The sequence below is a fragment of the Eschrichtius robustus genome, chromosome 1 (assembly GCF_028021215.1).
Source record: "Eschrichtius robustus isolate mEscRob2 chromosome 1, mEscRob2.pri, whole genome shotgun sequence".
Taxonomy (NCBI): domain Eukaryota; kingdom Metazoa; phylum Chordata; class Mammalia; order Artiodactyla; family Eschrichtiidae; genus Eschrichtius; species Eschrichtius robustus.
In genome coordinates, this window is record NC_090824.1 from 196,917,602 (window position 1) to 196,942,375 (window position 24,774).

The following is a 24,774-nucleotide window of genomic DNA, read 5'->3' on the forward strand; positions in this document are numbered from 1 at the left end:
GGAAGTACACTTCTTCAAGTTCTTTAGCTACGTACTCGAAGTCTGTTTGTTTGTTATCTTGAGGGCAGGTACCAGTGTGATTCTTCAAGTCATAAACCAAAGTAGCCACTTTCATCCTGGAACACCATTTTTATTGGAAAGAACAACTGACATGTCCTTCAAATTTCAGGACAGATCAATGGAATTTAATGTAACAGAGTAAGGAAAGTTCATTGATAGGGGTTTAGATTTCACATGAGAGCTAGTCTTTAAAAAGCTACCACTTGTTTACTGTAGTATCAAAGAAAGATATCCACAATTATCTGAAAAGGCTACTAAAATACTCCTTTTCTGAATTACATATCTATAGGGGAGTGGATTTTCTTTGCCTGTTTCAAACAATATACTGTGGTAGATTAAATGTTGTAGAAGCAGGGAACATCAGCTAGCTTCTGTGAAGCCGGGCATTAGAGAAACCTGCAAATAATTTAGCTATTTTTATCCGAATGTGTGACATGTTAACATATAAGAGGTTTACTGGTCATTCTTAAATGAATTTTTCAGTTTTAATTTCTAATATGTAACTAACTATTACAGTTCACATAAAAAGCTCTTGGGAGTTCTCCAAAGGTTTTAAACACATAAATCATGAGACAGAGTTTGAGAACTGCTAGCCTTGAAAAAAGACAAGACTCATAAAAACCTCCACGCTGGTGATTTTTGAAGCTTGCGACTGAGATTTATGTTAACGTGTTAATTTTGCTGATCATCTTGAAGATTCTGTTTTCTAGCTCAGTCTACTTGTAAACCATTAGTGCTGTATGCAAAAGACCCCAGAGAAAGGAATGAATAATGAACCTTGTTGTTTGTTTACCTGAGTGCAGATACCCCAGTTTAAGAATCTCATCTTTTACAGGTTTTACAAAGGTTAATAAAATCTCGAGGGAAATCTCAAGCTAAACACCTCAATGTTCAGATGGTAGCAGCAGATAAGCTGGCTCAGTGCCCTCCGGTAAGTCTCTCTCTGCAGTATAATCCACTTGAAGGCTTCAGACCCACATTCTGTTAACAAAAACCAGACGGACAGGTAAACGCCTGTCCAGGGAGAGAACCCTGCCCATTAACAGTGGGTTTCCTCCCAAAGACGGGAACGGTCTACCTCTTACCACGAGCACAAGCACTTGTCTAGGTCATGGTCGTGGCTTACGAACAGCTACGGTGTGTTCCGTGGTGACCTCGCTTTGTTAATCTAACACCTCAGTGTTAGTATCTTACATGAAACACAATCGTTGTTTAAAAACTTTGGTTTAAAAGACGGCTCTGTTTGGGGTTGGTTTATTATTCACTTCTAATCAGGGAGCAAGTTGCTGGCTCTTCATCACCATCTAAGAAATTGATCTGAGACCATTTCTAAAGCACTCAGTAACCAGATTCTGACCCCTGGACACATTCCTACCTCGAATCCCTTGCTCTGCATACCACGCTTTGGGACCGTATGCTTCTGGCTTTTGTTCTGGCTTTTTTAAAATGAAGGTATCTCAGAAGCCTTATGAACTATGATCAGATCCACGTGTCATTACTGGGAGTACGTTAACATTTATAAGAACTCTGAACTGTTTTGCAGTCTGGACCACATCAAATCATTAGAGGCTTCGGCTTCCTCATGTCTTCACCTCACCTCAGTCATTTCCAAGGTTCAGCTTTTCATAGTCTCTGTCAAAGACAGGCTTCTTCCTGTACTGTGTGTTTGGCTTATAGTCTCATTTTCTTTTCTACGTCTCTCCCCTAGCATAGGATCAGTTCCTTTTTTCAGTGTGGGCCACTTTTCTCTGGTGGCCCTAACAACTGTTATCACACCTGCTCACTTCCTGGTCATTCACACGGCGAAGCAGCCGTGTCCTCCACAGCGACCTGAGGCCAGACGCGCATAACCTGACCTTAGTGGATGGCCCGCCAAGGCGAGGAGGAAGGAGGAGCCCGTCGCCTCGGGCAGGGACGCGGCACGCAGCTCTCGGGCGCCCTCCTTGCCCCGCGCGTGCGGGGAGGCGCCGGGCGGGCCCTGGCTGCCGTCAGCGTGCCGTCTGCACTGTCTGCCCCTGCAGGAGCTGTTCGATGTGATTCTGGATGAGAACCAGCTCGAGGACGCCTGTGAGCACCTTGCCGACTACCTGGAGGCCTACTGGAAGGCCACCCACCCTCCCAGCAGCAGCCTCCCCAACCCTCTCCTCAGCCGTACCTTGGCCACCTCGACCCTGCCCGTCAGCCCTGCTCTGGTCCCCAGCTCACAGGTGAGGGGCGCTCCCTTCTCCGCTCGCGTCACTGGGGTCCCGGGCTCGTTCCGGTTGGGCAGCCCTGTCCAGAATGAGGTGGAACACCGGGTCCCTTAAGTGTCTCCAGCGTGAGCCAGGCACCTGTAAGAGAAGGAGTGTAAACAGCATCCTGTGAAGTACCGTAAGTCCCCCATATACGAACGAGTTCCGTTCCGAGAATTCGTTCCTAAGTCCAGCAAAGTTAGCCTAGGCTACCCACTAACCCAATCAGCTCTATAGTACTGTCCTGTGACAGGTTTATCATACCTTGCACACAAATAATACAGAAAAAACAAAAGATAAAACATTTTTAACCTTACAGTACAGTCCCTTGAAAAGGACAGTAGTACCCGCTAGGTCACCACTGCTTTTACGCTCGCTTCCGACCATCCTGGGCTTGATATAAAGATACTGTACTACCGTACCCTATACGGTACAGTAAAGAACACAAAAGCACAACCACTTGTAGAGGATGCACGCACATGACAATGTACGCCAGACAAATGATCTAACTTACGTGATTCGACATGCGAAGCTATGTTTGCATCTTTGAAAGTTCACAACCTGAAGGTCTGTATGTAGGGGACTTACTGTATATAAACCGTAAAATCCGCTCTCCCCATATTCTGTTAGGGCCAGGATAGAGGAACGTTCTATGTGGCCGGCAGCACAGACTGTGGACTCAGACTACCTGGGTTCAATTCCCTCTCCACCCCTTCCCAGGGGTTTAACCTTGGATAAAATCCTTACCTGCCCTTTGCCTCAGGAATACCAATGACCCTACCTCGTGGGGCTGTCATGTGACTTTTCTCATGAGATTGGCTTACAGGGTTGTTGTATTTAATCAATCAGTCAATATACGCGACTGTCTCATAACACTGCTGGTCTCATATTAAGTGCCACTTAAGCATTTGACATTTTATCATTTTCTTCCCTTAAAGCCAACATCCTACGAATTTTTAATCTTCCCACCTGTATTCGAGCAGAGGTGGTTAAGTGTCCACCCATGTGCAGACAGATCTCAGGCACCTGTATCTATATTTGAACCACAAGAGAACATATAAAAGAATGCCCTCCCTCCTTCATTCATTCATTTAAAAAAATAAAGTTACTCTGTGTGCTGTTCTAGGCGCTTACAGATTAACAGAAAGTCCAACACAATATAAATGCTACGGGATGTTATCGAACAAATTAAGCAACCGAGCTAGGTGAGATTTCATTTCAGCACGTTAGAGACTTTGAAAAGGGACTAGACTTCTATGGACTGGCCTTCGTGACAGCTCCCCAGACCCCGACCTTGGCTGAGACCTGTGTCTGCTCCTTCGCCTCCAGGGTTCTCAAGGGGATCCGAGGACCGATCGCGCGGCTGCCGCCCGTTCTGCCTCCCAAGCTGAAGAAGAACCCTGCCCAGACCCGGTCAAGAAACCCCAGCACCACAGCCATCGCAGCGGGGCCAGCCGAGGCCTCTCCAGGCAGGAGACCTTGGATTCAGAAACGCAGGAGAGTCGCGACTCCGCGTACGCGGAGCCCAAGGAAGATTATTCCCACGAACACGCGGACCACTGTGCCCCGCACCGAGATCACAGCCACCGAGAGGAAACCCACGGGGGTGGGGAGCGCAGACACAGGGAGTCCCGGCACCGCTCGCGGGACCCGGATCGAGAGCAGGACCACAACGAGGGCGACAAACAGTGGAGCCGCCACAAATCCAAGGATCGCTACTGTGACAGGGAGGGGGAAGGGGTGTCCAGGAGACGGCACGAGGCTGGGGACTGGAACAGGGAGGTTTACATCCGCCAGTGACTTTCGCCCTTTTGTGTCGTTGGTTTTCAAGTCTTGTATACCACCACCCTCCAACTCAATCTTGGGGGTCTACATTGCAATCATATGTGATCTGTCTTGTATATTTTGTACTGCTGTTGCTTGGATAGCAACAGCATGAAATAGAGAATATACTTTTTTTTTTCCTTTTGTAAGTAAGTGCTATATAAATTCGCCTGGAAAGGCTGCAGTCCTCTGGTTGTCTACTGGACTTTGAAAACTGTCTAGGGTCGCTGCCCCTTGAACAATATCGTCTGTTGCCATCCAGGTGGCATCAGGATTATAAGAAGCATAGCTGATGTTTTCGAAAATATGGTTGATGTATCCAGCGGGCCAGAATCAATCGGCCCACATAAAACGTGGAATTTCTTGATTCTCCTGATTTTTAAATATGTAGGCACCTGATTTGCTATTCGTCCATGGACCACTGTTTCTTGCTTGTACCTCTGGCTGACTGACTAAATTTGGGGACAGATTGTCTTGCCTTACACAAAGGGGATCAAAGTCAGAATCTATTTTCTATGTACTAGTATTGTGTACTGTATAGACAGTTTGTAAATGTTATTTCTGCAAACACCTTCTTATGACAATTATATATAATATATATATATATATCAATCAATCAGTTTGATCACACTATTTTAGAGTCTTAATGCCAAGCCAGCAGATTTGCTTTCTGAATTACAGGGACTAGAAATGCCCACCTTCAGGAAATTTGTAATAACGTCGTCTAGACACCTGTTCCCGTTCTAGTAGAGAGTCTGTACATACTGTAAATACGTGTGACCGCCTGACTTGAAAAGGTTTGATTTCTGAATGTTTCACCATCCCTGTACGTTACTCGTGACCATAAATTCGGGGAAATATAACCAAACTCCAAGGGTTGCTCCGCTCCGTGCAGTTCACACTGATGAGTGTGACAGCCTCGTCCTGCATAGCCAGTGTCTCAGGTCACGGCACTGGGGTCTGGGAGCCACGTGCGCACGAGCCAGTGACGGGCGTGCCCGCTGACGACTGCGGCAGCCAGCCCGGGGCCGAGCCGTCAGGGCCCAGGAGGGCGCTCACCGCCAGAGGGGACGCCCTGGAGAGCTGCCCCCCGCTGGCTCCTGGAGAGGGACCGTACGGGCCACTCTGACTGAGTGTTTCACTGGAAATGTCCGACGACCTCTCGTCTGAGGGAGAAGCGTTTACACAGATGCTCCCGACTCCCCCATCTCCTCTTCTCACCTCGCCCGCTGTGCCTGCTGTGTCCCCCGCGCTGCCCTCTCCGACACTTTTCACTGTCCGTCACAATCTCCAAGTGCTTCTTATAACCAAAGCTTCTGCTCTTCGGAAGAAATCAGGGCAAAATGAGGTGACTTGAAGTGAACAAGACGTTGAGGAGGTTTTCCTGCGTCAGACACCTGCTCTGAGGGGACGCCAGAAGATGCTGTGGCCCTGCGTCAGGGACACTGCCGAACGCAGCCCACGAGGTGGTGGTCACGCTGAGCCTGAAACCTCCTCTGTCTCTCCTAAGTGTCCGTCTGTCCAGCTATGACTGGACAGGTAAGACAGACAGTATTAGGCGTGCAAGTACCTGGCACTTGAAGTCTGTCCCTGGAAAACGCCTGTCTTGATTGCCTACCTTCAGACCTGGACATTAAAAATTACTATTTTGTTAAATAAGTTAAGCTATTTTTTGTTTCGCTTCTTTGATTATTCCAGGTTCTTGCCAAATATTCTTGGACCTTTATAAGTACAACTGTTTCACATCTAACTCCTTATTCCTCTCCCCCAAAGAAAACTCAGAGTTGTAAAAATGAGTTAACATATATAGTGTTTTATCAGCTAATATAGGAACCATTTCCCTCAATCTCTTTGTTAATTAGCTCTGTACTGTTGACATACCTTTATTTATTGAATATAAAAACAGTAGTCATAATATATAAATTTTTGATGTAAAATATTCACATCATTGGGAAACCGTATTCCAATTAAAGTTACTTTTATAAAATACTTCCCATCAACTGTCCATCACGGTACCATATCGATGATCACCAGCCCCGACCTTTCCTATACAAAGTTTCATCCCAGTTCATGACTTTGGAATATGTAAATTCTTGAAGTACAACTGGTATGTATCTTTTTTGCTGCTACCATTAATCCCTTTCAAAGAATCATGCTAACGGATTCCATTTTTTAAATTTTGACTTGGACTCTTCGTTTCTCACTTTACTGTGAAACACATTAGTCCAAATCAGAGTATTCTGCAAAATCTCTACTGCAGTACTTAGAGCACCCATAAGTGAAAACTGTAGAGTGGGCATATGTGTAAACGGTGTGTACTAAATATGTAATTGAAGAAATAATCCCAAGGACAATGGGATATTCACTGACTTGTGGAATGTAAAATTCTAGTCTTTTCACACAGCAAAGGTTTAATCTTAACCGACTCAGTTGTAGAATGATTGTTGTAGTTAACCTAGAAAATGCTGGAAATGTTTCGAATAGTTCTCTGTCTTTTTTGTCACACCCATTTCAGCCTTTCCTCTGCTCTTTCTCTACTGCTCATTTAAGTTACTGTTACAAAAAGGTGCTGCTAAATGTAGGATGTCTTAGTTATTCTGTACTTTGGGACAATGCCACATTTTAACATGGTCTGCTCTGCATTCATGTTAAACCTTCACTGTCAGCTACACTGAACTGTTCAACAAGCCTGGTTTAAAGTCATCCATTCATATCAAACAAATAAAGAGCTGGCTTCTGCACTGTCTACTATTAGTCGTATTAAGTGCCATTTTAGGAATGATTCTTACAGCTGAAAGTATGTAAAATACTCACCTGCACTTCCTGTGTGTGGCGCCTCATCCTGGGGGGTGCTGCCCGTCACTGATGGGTTGTGGTCATCTCCCCACGACATCTGAGAAGTGACAGCTTCCGGCAGGTCAAAGGCCTCTGAAGGCCTGAGCACGGCAAAGCCAACTTTCTCCCACCTTCATCCTATATGTTCTGCAATTCTTGCCTCCGATGCTGAACTGTACTTTTCCTCTCTAAAATGGAGATCCCTTCTGATGACAAATGTAATTCCTCGCCCTTTGCTCAGTGACACGATGCTGCTAGCCCTGGATAATTTCACTAACGCGTCAAGAGTCATGCTGTTGGAGAAAACAGGCAATCAGAGGGCTCTGGGTCAGTTGTTGAATCGTGTTATATTTTTAACTATTTGTACTTTACTGTTTAAAATGTGATACACGGTTTTGAAGTAAAACGTACTCACTGTTGAATTAAAATGCTTCTGTTTCACAGATATAACTATGGTAACATTAAATATGTTAAAAGAGAATATATTCATTCTCTTCCACATTTCCCTGATTTTTGTCCTTTTATCATATTTTTTCTTAAATGTCTGTGTTCCTTAAGATTGAATGTGTTTTATTTTCCAATTTGTTTTATTTTTTTGAAAGAAAGAAACCCACTGAAAAATGTCTATGTTAAAGAAACGAATTTTAGCAATATTTTTTATTTGTCCTGTTTTCAATATGCAAATTATTTTTCTTCTGTTTTGCCTGTATTGCTTGTATTTTGATATTTGTTGGTACTAATCAAAACTTCACACATTTGCTACTAGGCTCCTTCCCTACCATTTCCATCCCAGCCTAGCACCTAAGGCTCTGCAGAGAGCATAAGAAGGGATGGATTTTTTGTATTTTTCAAAAACGTATTGAAAGTTCGAGGAAGTATGCTGAGCCCTAGAAGCAGAAGTACCACAGGTGAACAGTGTTTCTCTTTAGGCAGATGACATCTACTGGATATCAGGCAGAATGAGGGATGGAAAGCAGTCAGTCACGTGTTTGAATCTTAGGGAGCTTGACAGGGTTTTTCCCGCGTTCAATAAGCGTGTAACAATGATCTGCTCTGAAGCTGTACAGAAAGCACAGTCCTGCCTCTGGAATGTTCCCAAGCTTGGGGGCAGCGGTCCAGGGCATGCCTCGTACACTACAGTGATGTGTCAAGTGCCGTGACAGGAGGAGACAGAGGTACGAGGGGTGTAGAGAGAGACATGCCCGACCAGCCCCAGAGAAGGGTCTGCAAGAGAGGCTTCCTCAGAGGAGAGGCCTCTGAAGATCTCACCTGATCCGAGGTGAGATTAGCATTCTTCACGGATCCAAGGAAGTTGCAAGAAATTCCTAACGGAGACCGAGACCTATGAAGGAAAAAAAAACCGTTAGGCAACTGCCCGAGGCTCAGGAATGTTGAGGTGATTTGAATTAACAAAAGAGATGTATTTAACACGACATGAGATAGCTTTTAAACTATGGCTGGGTATTTTAATATATTTTATCTAAAAAGCAGGTAGGATGAAAAGCAAGCCTACAGTTACAATTCATTTTAAAGAGGCCATCCACTTATACTGGCCACCATGGGTGATGTTTGGTCACTTGTGCAGTCTGGGCGATTTCAGGTTTGATGGTGAAGTGGTCTTGTTTCCTTGTGATGTAGTCACAGCTGCTTGGCCTGGGGAAGGTGTTGTGGAGTCGCTTCTGTTCAGAGGGAGAACACCAAGGCTTGGCTGAGAGCGGCCACTTCCCAGCTCTCACAAGATGGCTTTCTCACCAATCACATCTCGAAGAATTTGCATGTATTCCGTTAGATGATAAAAGGTACCCGAACTGTGCGACAGTCTCATTTTTAATCTACAGAATTCTAAAAAAATTCATTTTAGTTTTTAGTTTAAAATATGACAGAAGAAAAAAAAGTCAACATAGTGAAGGGAGACTGTCATTGGGAGTAGTCCAGAATTCATTTGAAAGAGGGTTGATTTACCAAATAGTAAACAGAAAAAGTCACGTAAAATCCCCAGCTCTGTTCCTGGCACTTGATAAATAAGTTACAGTTCCCACACCCTGAATTCTGAAGGAACTCAATAACGGAAAACGTGTTTTATAACCAAATTAAATACTGCTAATTTTATTCCTTTTGTTAAATCCACTGATTTTAACATTAAAAATGACTTGCATTCTTTACGAATTAAAACAAAGACCCCAAATGAAAATATGTTCCAGACATCTTCAGGCATCTCCTTTTCTTTATACTCTGCTAAATCCATAAAGGAAAAGTATTTTAAACACACAAGATACAGTCTCAAAGTGCCCCCTCTCCACCCCCCGGCTACCTCCTCTGTGAAGTACAGTCTCTTGATTCCTGGTGGGACAGCCGGCAGCCTTTTCTGTTTCCTCAGCAATCACGGCATCAATTATGTGGCCTGACAACAGTTTTTGGTTTAAAAAAAAAAAACATGTAAAACGTTTGGAACTTTCATCTCTAAGGATCCTTCTCCTAGGTGCTTTTGCATTTTACAAATTTTGCAATGAAAAAGCCTATACAATCCTTATTTGCGAGCCAAATCGTGTCTTCTATCCTGGCGTCTCTGAGAGAACCAGTGTCACTGTCCTGTGACGGCACCACGCAGGGATCGAATCGCTGCAGCCGTTTCAGTTGTTCAGATGACAGGCCGGCTCCCAGCATCCCTTCTCCTCCAACCTGAGGGTCCTGCTCGGAGAGACAAATAAACACAGACAAACATCCTCACGTCGGGAAGTGTGCCTGTGTACCATTTACGTAAAAGGACAAACTGAGCTGTACCTACCACCAATTCCAGAAACAGAAAAATGAGTAAATACCTTTTATTTTTGTGAAATGGACACGCTGCTTTTCCTGGTAGTAGAGTGGGAGGGTGGTAACATGCAGCCACTTGACGTCTGAGTCCCTAGGGTGGCCCTTATGCTTATCAAGGCCCACGACATGCAGAAGAGACCTGGGCTCCACACTTCGAAGCACGTGGATTCACATCACAGCTCTGCCACAGCGTAGCTGTGTGACTTTAGGAAAGTAACTTACCTTACCTGCTTCCTCATCTACGAAACAGGTGAAATACTCTGATCTGAGGCTTAAGTAAGTAAGGTGGTATCGGGCCTGGCACAGAGTGGGCACTTAGCAAGTGGAACATTATTATCAGTTACAGCAGGAGGTGAAAACCCAGCTTTCTTTGTCAGACTCCCCAAAACTGACAGGAGCTTCTTGGGCATCTGAAGATGCCTCTCTCTGGCCCATACCTATTGGATGATAAAAGTCCTCTTTTTTTGTTGTTGTTTTTAAATGTACTAGGATATTAAAGGAGATGAGAAAACTAAAGCTGCCTCGATTAGTTTTAGAGGAATACAGAATCATAAGGAACTGAGTGATCCGTGCAAACCACTACTACAAAAGATGCATAAGCCTAACTTAAGTCACCATTTCACAAATGTTTGTGTTACTGAAGATATATTTTCTTAGGTTTATATCTGAAAACCTATTGTTTATTAACCCATGTGTGTGTGAGGGGAGTTCCATCTCTTTTAGGTACATACTGAGTGTATATGTATATACACACACATCAAATTCAAGTGAATTCTCAAGTCTTCTTTTCATCTACAATGCACTTATCTTAATTTCTGAGTCTAGAAACCATCTCTGGATTGCCTTCTGTTTATATATTCCAATTACTTACTAGAATTCTGTACTGGAAAAACTGACATTAGATGTTCAGTTTATCTGAATGAATGTGAGCATTACCACAGATTTAAACCTAATCTCAAACATCACGGGCTAAAAAATCTAGTCATAAATATAGTTTTAATAAAAACCAGAACAGAAAGACAGTGCTAGGTAAAATAAAGTACAAGAAACCTTTTTAAATGTTCCCTATCTTATATAAGAATCCAGAAGGAAGCAATAATCCTGAACCATTTTCCCCCCTTGGCTAGTCTTTTGATATCCCAGTTATTAAAGCCTCTTTGGGCTGTGGTGTGATATGAGAAAACTGCTCAACATTTGCCTTATCAGAAAAATGATAGGACTGAGGGGTGGAGGAAGGGTTTTAGAAACAAAATTCTGAGTAACATGAACAAGAGCCACAAGTCAAATAAACATGTAACAAAAATCCCCCTGAGCTCTGTGGCATTTTAACACAACTGTAGAGAGTGAAGGCCTGGAAAAACTGGGTCAGGATGTGAAAATCCTCTAGGGGCCTGTCTGGAACAGCTCTCATTAGAGAAACCCTGTGTACCACAAGATCTGTTTCAGAAGTTTTACTTGACACGTCTCTTCGTTATCACTCTCTGTGTTTATCAACATGCTTAAGTTCCCACGACTTACCGGATCACCCAGAGACAATGGCAATGGCCCTCACCTGGTGCTGAAGCTGAAGGTGAGGAAACGTCTCGAGGGCCCAGGCGACCTGTTCTTCGTTTTCTGCTAGGGTGACAGTGCACGTGCTATACACCAGCACACCCCCCGGCTTCAGCAGCTCAGCTGCCTAAAGACAGGTGTGATCGAATGATGAGTATCGCAAGAGCAAGTGAACATTTTAAATATAATGTATGTAAACAAATATATACACGAAATACATCTATAAGTGAAACGATTCTCACAGAACATCTACTGCATGCTCGCAGAAGACCTCAGACTTCTGGAAGGGCCAGAAAACCTCCACATAACCAGGCAGGACAAAAGAAAAAAGAAAAAGAGAGACAGAAAGGAATCAGGACTGGACCTGCGCCCCTGGGAGGGAGCTGTGCAGAAGGAAAGTTCCCTGCACCCTGGGAAGTCCCCTTATCGGCAGGAGGACCAGCCTGGATGGAAGCGGAGCTTTGGAGCCCCGGAGATGAACGCAGCAACCAGCCTGCGGAAGGCAAAACGGACAGTGACCTGCACAGGCGGTCTGTCCCGCTGCCCTGCGCTCCCCAGCCTGAGACTCAGCTGCCGGTATGGGGAGGCGGGGCGCTGGGTGCTGAAGCTTTGGCTTCAGAGACAGTCCCAGGGAGAGGACCAGGGTTGGCTGTGAGAAGACACCTTGAAGAGGCTGCAGAATCGCAACTGAGGCTGCACTCAGAAGAAGCCTGGGCCCATGAGAGACGGCAAGGCACCACTGTTGGGTGGGGCACGCGAGGAGAGGGGTGGGAAAACCACAGGAGCGTCTTTCCCTACACGCGCTCCGAGGCAACAGGACACGGCCTACACAAGGCTCCAGGGGCGGGCACGAGCCGCCACTGCCATCATGGGCTCCAGAGGCAGGCACAGGCCACTACCACCACTAAGAGACCCGCAAGTGGGCTCCCGTCGCCGCCCCCGCTATCCCCAGGAGCATGCGGGCCGCTGCTACCACTGGGAGACATGGGAGAGGGTGCCAACGGCTGCCCCAGCCGTACCGGGAGCGCGCACAGGCCACCGCACCTGCACACCCCGTATCAAGTGGGTAACGGCCAGCGCACACTGAGGAAAGAGGCAGCAAGCATCCAGACCAAAAGCAGCCCTCGATTCCAGAGAAGATGGCGGAGTAGAAGGACCTGACCTCACCTCCTCTCACGAAAACACCAAAATCACACCTAAATGCTGAACAACCATCAACAAAAACAGATCGGAACCTACCAAAAAAGACAGTTTGTTACAATATATCCACAGACAAAGAAAAAGCCACGATGAGATAGTAGGAGGGACGCTTTCACGATAAAAGCAAATCCCATACCCGCCGGGTGGGCAACCCACAAAGTGGAAAATAATTACAGCGCAAGGTTCTCCCACAAGAGTTAAAGTTCTGGGCCCCTGGTCAGGCTCCCCAGCCTGAGGGTCTGGCATCGAGAGGAGGAACCTCCAGAGCATTTGGCTTTGAAGACCAGCAGGGCTTAAGTGCAGGACCTCCAGAGGACGAGGGGAAACAAAGACTCCAGTCTTGGAGGGCGCACACAAGATTTCACATGCACTGGGACCAAGCGCAAAGCAGTGACTCCATAGAAACCTGGGCTAGACCTACCTGTGGGTTTCGGAGGGTCTCCTGGGGAGGCAGGGGTTGACTGTGGCTCACTAATGGGAGCAAGGTCACTGGTGGCAGAGGTCCCAGGGAATATTGATTGGCCTGAGTTCTCCAGTAGGTTGCCATTTTGGCACCAACACCAAGCCCTACCCAACAGCCTACAGGCTCCAGTGCTAGAACACCTCAGACCATACAACCAGTGGGATAGGAACACAGCCCCAACCATCAGCAGACAGGCTGCCTAAAGCCATACTGAGTTCACAGCCACATCTAAACACACCACTTGACATGAACCTGCCCACCAGAGGGATGAGACCCAGCTCCATCCACCAGTGGGCAGGCACCTCCCACCAGGAAGCCTGCACAAGCCCCAGGACCAACCTCACCCACCAGGGGGCAGAAACCAGGAACAAGAGGAGCTACAGTCCTGCAGCCTGAGAAACGGAGACCACAAACACATACAGTTAGACAAAATGAGATGGCAGAGAAATATGTTCCAGAAGAAGGAACAAGATAAAAACCAAAAAGAAAAACTAAGTGAAGTGGAGACAGGCAATCTACCTGAGAATGAATTTACAGTAACAGTAGTAGAGATGATCCGAGATATCGGAAAAAGAATGGAGCTACAGACCAAGAAGACAGAAGAAATGTTTAACAAAGAGCTAGAAGATTTAAAGAACAAACAGAGATGAACAATACAATAACTGCAATGAAAAATACACTAGAAGGAATCAATAACAGAATAAATGAGGCAGAAGAACAAATAAGTGAGCTGGAAGACAGTGGTAGAAATCACTGCCACAGAACAGAATAAAGAAAAAAGAATGAAAGGAAATGAGGACAATTTCAGAGACTTCTGGGACAACATTAAATGAACCAACATTCACATTATAGGGGTCCGAGGAGGAGAAGAGAGAGGGAAAGGGTCTGAGAAAATATTTGAAGAGATTATAGCAAAAACTTCCCTAACGTGAGAAAGGAAACACTCACTCAAGTCCAGGAAGCGCTGAGAGTCCCATACAAGATTAACCCAAGGAGGAACATGCCAAGACACACATTAATCAAACTGACAAAAATTAAAGACAAAGAAAAAATATTAAAAGGAACAAATAACATAAAAAGAAATCCCCATAAGGTTATCAGCAGATTTTTCAGCAGAAACTCTGCAAGTCAGAAGGGAGAGGCACAGTATATTTAAAGTGATGAAAGGGAAAAACCTACTACAAGAATACTTTGCTCAGCAATGCCCTCATTCAGATACGACATTCAGATTTGATGGAAAACTCAAAAGCTTCAGAGACAAGCAAAAGCTTAAAGAATTCAGCACCACCAGACCAGCTTTACAACAAATGCTACAGGAAATTCTCTAGACAGAAAAGAAAAGGCCACAAGTAGAAATAAGAAAATTACAAATGGAAAAGCTCACTGGTAAAGGCAAACATAAAGTAACGGTAGGAAATCATCCAAACACAAATATGATATCCAAACCAGCAATCATGAGGAGAGTAGAAATGCAAGATACTGGAAATGTACTGGAAATTAAGAGACCAGAAACTTAAAACAAGCTTGTATATATATAAACTGCTGTATCAGAACCTCACGGGAACCACAAACCAAAAATCTACAATAGACACACACAAAAAAGAAAAAGCAATCCAAACACAACACTAAAGATAGCCATCAAATCACAAGAGAAGAGAACAAAAGAGGAAGGGAAGAAAAAAGACCTACAAAAACAAATCCAAAACAATTTACAAAAATGGCAATAAGAACACAATATTGATAATTACCTTAATTGTAAATGGATTAAATACTCCAACCAAAAGACACAGACTGGCTGAATGGATACAAAAACAAGACCGATATATATGCTGTCTACAAGACAACCACCTCAGATCTAAGGACATGTACAGACTGAAAGTGAGGGGATGGAAAAAGGTATTCCATGTAAATGGAAATCAAAAGAAAGCTGGAGAAGCAATACTCATAACAGACAAAATAGACTTTAAAATAAAGACTGTTACAAGAGACAAAGAAGGACACTACACATAATGATCAAGGGATCAATCCAAGAAGAAGATATAACAACTGTAAATATATATGCATCCAACATAAGAGCACCTCAGTATATAAGGCAAATGCTAACAGCCATAAAAGGACAAATCGACAATAACACAATAATACTGGGGGGCTTTAACACCCCACATTCATCAACAGACAGATCATCCAGAAAGAAAATCAATAAAGAAAATCAATAAAGGCCTTAAATGACACACTAGACAAGATGAACTTAATTCACATATGTGTAGAACATTCTATCCGAAAGCGGAATACACATTCTTCTCAAGTGCACATGCAACATTCTCCGGGATAGATCATATCTTGGGCCACAAATCAAGCCTCAGTAAATTTCAGAAAGTTGAAATCATATCAAGCATGTTTTCCGACCACAATGCTATGAGATTAGAAATCAATTACAGGGAAAAAACTGTAAGAAACATGAACACATGGAAGCTAAACAATATGTTACTAAAAAATCAATGGGTCACAGAAGAAATCAAAGAGGAAATCAAAAGCTATCTGGAGACAAATGACAATGAAAACACGACGACCCAAAACCTATGGGATGCAGCAAAAGCAGTTTTAAGAGGGAAGTTTACAGCAATACAATCTTACCTCAGGAAACAAGAAAATCTCAAATCAACAACCTAACTTTACACCAGCAACCACAGAAAGGAAAAACAAAACCCAAAATTAGCAGAAGGAAAGAAAACATAAAGATCAGAGCAGAAATAAATGAAATAGAGATGAAGAAAACAATAGAAAAGATCAATGAAACTAAAAGCTGGTTCTTTGAAAAGATAAAATTGATAACCTTTTAGCCAGACTCATCAAGAAAAAGAGGGAGAGGGCTCAAGTTAATAAAATGAAAAATGAAAAAGGAGAAGTTACAATGGACACCACAGAAATACAAAGAGTCATAAGAGACTACTATGAACACATATATGCCAATAAAATGGACAACCTAGAAGAAATGGACAAATTCTTAGAAAGGTACAATTTCCCAAGACTGAACCAGGAAGCAATAGAAAATATGAACAGACCAATCACAGGTACTGAAATTAAAACTGTGATTAGGGCTTCCTTGGTGGCGCAGTGGTTAAGAATCCGCCTGCCGATGCAGGGGACACGGGTTCAAGCCCTGGTCTGGGAAGATCCCACATGCCTCAGAGCAACTGAGGCCGTGCGCCACAACTACTGAGCCTGCGCTCTAGAGCCCGCGAGCCACAACTACTGAAGCCCGCGCGCCTAGAGCCCGCGCTCCGCAACAAGAGAAGCCACTGCAGTGAGAAGCCCGCGCACCGCAACCAAGAGTAGCCCTCACTCGCCACAACTAGAGAAAGCCTGCACACAGCAACAAAGACACAATGCAGTCAAAAATAAAAATAAATAAAATAAATAAATTTATTTAAAAAAAAAAAAACTGTGATTAAAAATCTTCCAACAAACAAAAGTCCAGGATCAGATGGCTTCACTGGTGAACCTTATCAAACGTTTACAGGAGAGTTAACGCCTATCCTTCTGAAATTCTTCCCAAAAACTGCAGAGGAAGAAACACTCCCAAACTCATTCTATGAGGCCACCATCACCCTGACACCAAAATTTGTATGGAGACACAAATGACCCCGAATAGCAGAAGCAACCTTGAGAAAGAAAAATGGAGCTGGAGGAATCAATCAGAGACCCGGACTTCAGAATACAATACAAAGCTACAGTCATCAAAACAATATGGTACTGGCACAAAAACAGACTCATAGATCAATGGAAGAGGATAGAAAGCCCAGAAATAAACCCCACACCTATGGAAAATTAATCTGTGACAAAGGAGGCAAGAATATACTATGGAGAAAAGACAGTCTCTTCAATAGTGGTGCTGGGAAAATTGGACAGCTACATGTAAAAGAATGAAATTAGAACATTCTCTAACACCACACACAAAAATAAACTCAAAATGGATTAAAGACCTAAATGTAAGGCCAGACACTATAAAACTCTTAGAGGAAAACATAGGTAGAACACTGTTTGATATAAATCACAGCAATATTTTTGTGGACCCACCTCCTACAGTAATGAAAATAAAAACAAAAATAAACAAATGGGACCTAATTAAACTTACAAGCTTTTGCACAGCAAAGGAAACCATCAACAAATCGAAAAGACACCCCACAAAATGGGAGAAAATATTTGCAAACAAAGTGACCGACAGGGGATTAATCTCCAAAATATACAAACAGCTCGTGCAGCTCTATGTCAAAAAAACAAACAACCCAATCAAAAAATGGGCAGAAGATCTAAACAGACACTTCTCCAAAGAAGACATACAGATGTCCAAAAAGCACATGAAAAGATGCTCAACTTCACTAATTATCAGAGAAATGTAAATCAAAACTACAGTGAGGTACCACCTCACACCAGGCAGAATGGCCATCGTCAAAAAGCCTACAAACAATAAATGCTGGAGAGGGTGTGGAGAAAAGGGAACCCTCTTGCACTGTTGGTGGGAATGTAAATTGATACAGCCACTATGGAGAACAGTATGGAGGTTCCTTAAAAAACTAAAAATAGAGTTGCCATATGATCCAGCAATCCCACTACTGGGCATATATCTGGACAAAACCATAATTACAAAAGATAGATGCACCCCAACGTTCACTGCAGCACTATTTACAATAGCCAGGACATGAAAAAAACCTAAATGTCTATCCACAGATGAATGGATAAAGAAGATGTGGTGCATATATACAATGGAATATTACTCAGCCATAAAAAAAGAATGAAATAATGCCATCTGCAGCAACATGGATGGACCTAGAGATTATCATACTAAGTGAAATAAGCCAAAGACAAAAATCATATGATACCACTTATATGTGGAATCTAAAAAAATGATACAAATGAACTTATTTACAAAACAGAAACAGATTCACAGACATAGAAAACAAACTTATAGTTACCAAAGGGGAAAGGTGGCAGGGAGGGATAAATTAGGAGTTAGGAATTAACATATACACACTACCATATATATAAATAGATAATCAACAAGGACCTACTATATAGCACAGGGAACTCTACTCAATATTCTGTAATAACCTATATATGGGAAAAGAATCTGAAGAAGAATGGATATATGTATATGTATAAATGAGTCACTTTGCTGCACACTTGAAACTAACACAACACTGTAAATCAACTCTACTCCAATATAAAATAAAAATTAAAAAAAAAAAAGATACACACACCCCAGTGTTCATAGCAGCACCATTTACAATAGCCAAGACATGGAAGCAACCTATGTCCATCGACAGAGGAATGGATAAAGAAGATGTGGTATATATGTACAACGGAATATTACTCGGCCATAAAAAAACAATGAAATAATGCCATTTGCAGCAACATGGATGGACCTAGAGACTATCATACTAAGTGAAGTCAAGTCAGACAGAGAAAGACAAATATCACATAATATCACTTATATGTGGAAGCTAAAAAAAAATGATACAAATGAACTTATTTACAAAACGGAAATAGACTCACAGACATAGAAAAAAAAGTTATGGTTATCAAAGGGGATAACAGTATGGGGGAGAGATAAACTAGGAGTTTGGGATTAACACATATACACTACTATGTATAAAACAGATAGCCAACAAGGACCTACTGTATAGCACAGGGAACTCTATTCAGTATTCTGTTATAACCTATATAGGAAAAGAATCTGAAAAAGAATGGATATATGTATAACTGAATCACTTTGCTGTATACATGAAACTAACATAACATTGTAAATCAACTATACTCCAAAAAAAGTTATTTAAAAAAAAAGACTCATGGGTAGGATTTATAAAAGGACAAAAGGACCATGATTCCTTTATATTATTTATGGTTTATTTTTTAAATGGGAAGAGTAAGTCAGGCTTGTTGTAACACACATTTATAAATGTGTACAAAATAAAGATGTATAAAGAAAAAATATAAACATATATGATACCTTTTTCAAGTGTCTGGGATAAATACGTGATGGTCTGTATGACCAGGACTCCCTCTTTAATTAGAGTGTTCCAGGCCAGATGCATTCCATTATCTTGGAGCTGTTTTAGTCCATCTGGACCAAGCCTTTCCCAAATATGACTATTCAGTTTCACAGCTTTAGATACCATTTTTATGCTGAAAACTCACCAATTTACATTTTTAGGTGAGACTCCTTTTTGAATTCTGTACCCATATGTTCAACTGCATTCTCAATATTTTTACCCTCAGATGTGACACATCCCAAACTGAACTCCTACCTTCTTCCTCTGAAACCTCCTGGAGCCGGACTCCCGTCCTCCCCGGGGGTGCAGGCCCCAATCTCAGATTATCCTTTATGCCTCCTGCTCTCACGTTCCCCAGTCATCAAGCAAATGCCATCGGCTCTACCTTCAAAATATATCCAGAAGTTGGCTACTTCTCACCAACTTCCACTGCTATCATTCTGCTCCAAGCTTCATGATTTTTCGCCTGGATTATTCAAACGGTTTCCTACCTGCTTCATTCCCTGCCCTCCTACCATCTATTCTCAACACAGCAGCCAGATCAGTGGCTTCTCAGCTCAAAACCCTTCCATGCTGAGTTCCCTGGGGGCCTAGTGGTTAGGATCCCAGGCTTTCACTGCCACGGCCAAGGTTCAATCCCTGGCCAGGGAACTGAGATCCCACAAGCCGCATGGCACAGCCAAAAAACAAAACAAAAAAACCCTTCCAATGTTCCCGTCATCCCTTGGAGTCAAAGCCCACGTCCTCAGAGTGGCCTTCGAGGCCCTGCGTACAGCAGGCCCCTCGCGGCCTTCCCTTCTCGTGCGCCTGGCTTGCCCTGCTTGAGCACCACCTGCCTCTGTTGTTCTGGAATGTGCATGGCACACACCGACCTCAGGACCTCTGCACCAGCCCGAAAGCTCTGCTCCGTCCCTGCAGTGCTCGCTCCCTCCTCACCACCCTCTTACCTTTTTTTTTTTTTTTATTCATTTATTTATTTATTCATTCATTTATGGCTGTGTTGGGTCTTTGTTTCTGTGTGAGGACTTTCTCTAGTTGCGGCGAGCGGGGCCCACTCTTCATCGTCGTGTGCGGGCCTCTCACTATCGCGGCCTCTCTTGTTGCGGAGCACAGGCTCCAGACGCGCAGGCTCAGTAGTTGTGGCACACGGGCTTAGTTGCTCCGTGGCATGTGGGATCTTCCCAGACCAGGGCTCGAACCCGTGTCCCCTGCATTGGCAGGCAGATTCTCAACCACTGCGCCACCAGGGAAGCCCCCCACCCTCTTATCTTTGTTTCTACTTCGGCGTCTCAGCAGCGCCCTCCCTGCCCAGCCCATGTACACTTTTCAACTGTTCCGATCAGGCGCTCCCATCCCCCTTCCTCTCTAAAGTTTGCTTCATTGGGTCACTGCCTTGGAATACAAGAAATCTCTAACTCAACTGGCTGTTTATTTTCCTCCCCAGTTAGAACAGAAACCCCATGTAAAAGGTCAGGGGTTGACTCGCATGTCATCGGCACCTAGAGTTGTGTATTACATATAGGAGGTGCCCAATGAGTATTTGTCCAGGAAATAAGGTGTAATATGAAAATGAACTTGTCCCAAATAACTAAAGTTTCTCTTTTCAAATCCCCAGATTTTTTAAAAATGTTAATGAAAATCTTAAAAAAAAAAAAAAAAAAAAGCATATACTATGCTTTCTTAACCACAGTACACTGATCAAAATTTAAACTTTGCTACTGGGTGCCAGCTGCTGTTCTAAGCACATGACACGGCTCTTCTCAACAAATCTTATAACCGCCGTGAGAACTGTAGCCCCATCAGGGGGAGTTACCCTACCCACTTCTCCCATATGGGAACCCAGGTACCTAGAGTAACTTATGTGGAGGCACTGTGTCCACGGTCTCAACTCCTACCCTCACCCAATGGCACACCCACTAGATTCTACACTCTCTCTTGCACACGGTCAGCTGCTCCTTGTCACTGAGACCAACACATCTCCTCCCAAGTAGCCTCTTAAAATGTCTTTTTGCTATGAGCTAAAAAGAACAAAGAGCCAGGTCTCTTAAAACAGGGTCCTAATTTTACCCTCACATCAAACTGGGTTGCAGCTATAAGCAAAGCTTCTTTTTTTTGCTGCTTGCTGTTTTAACTTCCAGGATGTGTTCTCTGAAGACCATATACAATAGAAGTTTAAACAATCCACTCTTAGTGCCACTTTTGTGTAGGAAAGGAGACACCAGGAGTGCTGAAAAGAAATGTACTTAAAGACAGCTTCAGAGACGGAATCATCAGAGCATATCCACTGTTGCTGCAGCCTGTGTATTTATAATTAGAGAACTCAGAGGAAATGGTGGGATCATCTCTGATCAAATGCTGTCTACATCCTATGAAATCATGTTGGCAAGACTGACAGAAATTCTCACATGTTCCATCTGGGCTTCTTCTGCAACATACTGTAGACCAGTTAGATTTGCTACATTTTTATGGTCCTTCTATATCTGACACTGGATGCTGTCACTTCCCAATCTTATGAATGTGTTCGCCTCTATTGGATTTCCCACTTTTAATTCACTAAGATGATCCAAGAACCCTATAAAAAAGTAATTTATTTTACACCCAAATGTTTTACATCAATTAGTAACTATGTTAACAACCCCCCCTTTATTTTTGGCCATGCCATGCGGCGTGCGGGATCTTAGTTCCCCGACCAGGGATCGAACCCGGGCCCCCTGCAGCAGTGGAAGCACGGAGTCCTAACCACTGGACCGCCAGGGAAGTCCCAACAACGCTCTATTTTTAAGACAGAGCAGAATGTTTGAAATTCCTTAAATGTCTCAGAGAAGAAATTCTACTATTGCCTGAGATGAAAGAGTGAGTCAACATTAAGGAAAACCAGGTCTCTGGTGTTCTGTATGTGTGGTACAGCGTATATAAAATTTACCATTTTAACCATTTTTAAGTGTACAATTCAATGGCATTAAGTACACTCACACTGTTTACAACCATCACCATTATCCCATCTCCCGAACTTTTTCATCACCCCAAACTGAAACTCTGGACCCCCTGAAACAGGGACTCCCCATTCGTTCTGCTGTCCCTCCAGCCTCTGGTGACCTCTATTCTACTTTCCATCTCCATGAATTTGCCTATTCTTGATACTCAGATCAACGGAATCACACACCATGTGGTCCTTTTGTGTCTGGCTTATATAACGTAGCATAATGTGTTCAAACTTCATCCACGTTGTAGCGTGTATCAGAATCGCATTCCTTTTTAAGGCTGGGCAATATTCCGTTGTGTGGACGTACCACGTTTTACTTCTCCCTTCATCTGCTGATGGACACCTGGGCTTTTTCCACATTTCGGTTACTGTGAATAATGCTGCTATGAATTCTGCTCTCAGTCTTTAAAAGATCAAACTAGTAAAGGTCACCTTTCTCCCAGAGCAAAAGATCATCACATACCACAGTGAAGAGTTTTCGCTGTAATGGTTGATATGATGTCACTTCCTTCAAAGTCCAAGTACAAGCCATGTTTGGTCTCTGTCCCATTCCACTGCAGGGAGCATCCAGAAGAATTCGGTCAAAAGATTCTGGTAAGAACGGAGGTTCTCCTATAAAGAGAATTTTAAACATTATTTGCTCTCTGCCCTATTAGCACAGAAAACTCCTGAAACAGATGCAATTATCGGAATTTAACATCATAATCTAGAATAGAAAGTAATGCATAACAATTCCTCCATTCCATCAGGTAGCTGGTTAAGCTAACTGACTTACAGGTAAAAGAGGTTAAAGATGTGATTATTATAGGATTAACTGATGTAGCGCAAGCCAAGGCCTAATCAAACAAGACCAGTACCCCCAATGTCAGAAGCCACACTTCATCAGAGCTAGGACATGAAATTAACTCTAGTCATTCTAAGAGCTGGTATTTTTCTTAGGAAATCTTATTGCAGACAAGCCCCAGAAAAAGAGACTACCTTTTAGGTTCTAGGCAAACATCCTGGATCTATGGTTCCTCGGCCTCCTTACTTCCGTGGCCGTCAGCAAGGCTATGCTCTACAACGAGTCCACATAGCCCCGAATCCAATCTTCCACAGGTTTCCCTCTGCCTTTGCTTACATAACTTTCTCCACTCCAGCTTCTCAGCTACTTAAGGTTACTGGAGAAAATCATGAAACCAAGCAGGTCTGCTCATATAGTTATGGTACCTAACTGTAGGCAAGATATTACTGCAGACTGCTTTCCTACAGTGCCCACAGCAGTGTTCTGGGTCTCACCCCAAGATAACCTGCTTTCCTGACTGCAAAACTGTGAGACACAAGCTCTTATCAATTTAACTCATCTCCATCCACAACCATCCTTGCTTTCTTATCGACTGCCTCCAAAGAAATATCTTTTCAAAGTAAGCAATTATTTTTAAGGTTTTTAATACATACTGATAAAATCCTGTAGAAAGACTATATGCAATTTACACTTCCAGTGTCATGAGTGTACTTTCCCCAAAATCCTCATCGAAGTTGATAATTATGTTATTGACCATTTGTATTTTTTTGTTTAGATGGTCACATCGTCTTTGCTGGTTTTCTACTGAGACTTGTCTATTTTGTATTGATTAGAAGAGCTCTTTGTACATCAAAAATAGTAATCTCACCTTTCTTAACTATTTTACAAATACTTCCCACTATTTGCCATCTGCCACAGTTTTTTTTTTACATACATAAATGTTGAGTATTAAATTTATCTTTTTTCTTTTGAGTTCTAGCTTGGCTTTCATGCTTTAAAATCTTCCCCATTATGAAGTCAAATAAATGTTCATCTATACCTGCTTCTAGTTACTTTCCGTTTAATTCTTGACAGTAAACATTAATCCATCCTAAAGTTACTTTTGTGCATAAACCTTTCCCCCAACCCTCCAAACAAAAAAATCATCTTAGAGCTATTTATTAATTTACTTTTCCCTCTAGGTTTGCAATGCTAATTTTATCATATACGAAATTTTAGTATACATTTGAACCTATTTCAAGGACTATCTGTTCTGCTCCAAATATGCTAGTTATTAAGCTATATTCTTCTGAGCTCCAAGTTTACCCTCCTCTACTCTGCTGTGTGATGCTGAGGCGGGAACTCTGTGAACTACAATTCTGCTCTGCCTGTTGGCTTCAAGATTCACCAACAGGAGGCAGAGAAGTGATGGGGGTGGGAAGAGGATGAAAGATAAAAGGGGTAGAGAACAGGACTTGATCCTTCCTGATGGCTTGTTGTTTCTGTCAAAACAATCCCAGTAACAGCCCTTCGCCTTGACAGGTACAGTTTCCAGCTTCTTCCCTTAAGTATCAGTCTGAAGTGGACAGAGCCCTCTCTCAAGCTGTAAGTCCCAGCTCACTGCAGTCACCTGCTCTGGACCCTGAGTAGCACAGCAGCTAGGTAAAACCCCCTTCCTTAGAGCTCTGAATCCCAGCTCCAGGGAGCCTTGCCCCTAAACTTCTGGAGCGCCCAGAAATAAATCCACACACTTATAGTCAATTAATCTATGACAAGGGAAGCAAAAGTACACAGTGGGGGAAAAGGCAGTCTTCAATAAGAGATTTGGGGAAAACTGGACAACTATATGCAAAAGAATGAAGTTAGAACATTTTCTCACACCATATATAAAAATAAAATCAAAATGGACAGAAGTCCTAAATGTAAGACCAGAAACCATACACCAACTAGAAGAAAACAGAGGCAGCACACTTCTTTACAGAAGTCTCAGCAATTCTGTT

The 24,774-nt window shown here is 43.0% G+C and overlaps 2 protein-coding genes across 13 annotated transcripts in view; one reads left to right on the plus strand and one right to left on the minus strand.

Annotated features, from left to right (window-relative positions):
• CACNB2 (calcium voltage-gated channel auxiliary subunit beta 2) overlaps window positions 1-4,091 on the plus strand; it is a 416,172-nt gene extending 412,081 nt beyond the window's left edge. For all 8 annotated transcript variants that reach the window (XM_068562066.1, XM_068562101.1, XM_068562091.1 and 5 more), the window contains 3 exons: window positions 896-991; window positions 2,082-2,267; window positions 3,621-4,091. In XM_068562066.1, coding sequence (XP_068418167.1) covers window positions 896-991; window positions 2,082-2,267; window positions 3,621-4,091 — 753 coding nt within the window. The remainder of the gene's footprint in view (window positions 1-895; window positions 992-2,081; window positions 2,268-3,620) is intronic.
• Window positions 1-24,774, minus strand: part of NSUN6 (NOP2/Sun RNA methyltransferase 6) — a 111,939-nt gene that overhangs the window by 27,476 nt on the left and 59,689 nt on the right. For 3 of the 5 annotated variants that reach the window (XM_068562166.1, XM_068562138.1, XM_068562167.1), the window contains 6 exons: window positions 22,475-22,623; window positions 11,317-11,442; window positions 8,220-9,638; window positions 6,930-7,243; window positions 2,216-2,390; window positions 141-1,041 (listed from right to left, as the gene is read on the minus strand). In XM_068562166.1, the coding sequence (XP_068418267.1) occupies window positions 9,426-9,638; window positions 11,317-11,442; window positions 22,475-22,623 (488 nt within the window). In that variant the 3' untranslated portion in view covers window positions 141-1,041; window positions 2,216-2,390; window positions 6,930-7,243; window positions 8,220-9,425. Of the gene's footprint in view, window positions 1-140; window positions 1,042-2,215; window positions 2,391-6,929; window positions 7,244-8,219; window positions 9,639-11,316; window positions 11,443-22,474; window positions 22,624-24,774 lie in introns of those variants that run through there. The other 2 variants (XM_068562160.1, XM_068562150.1) reach the window with 2 other exon arrangements.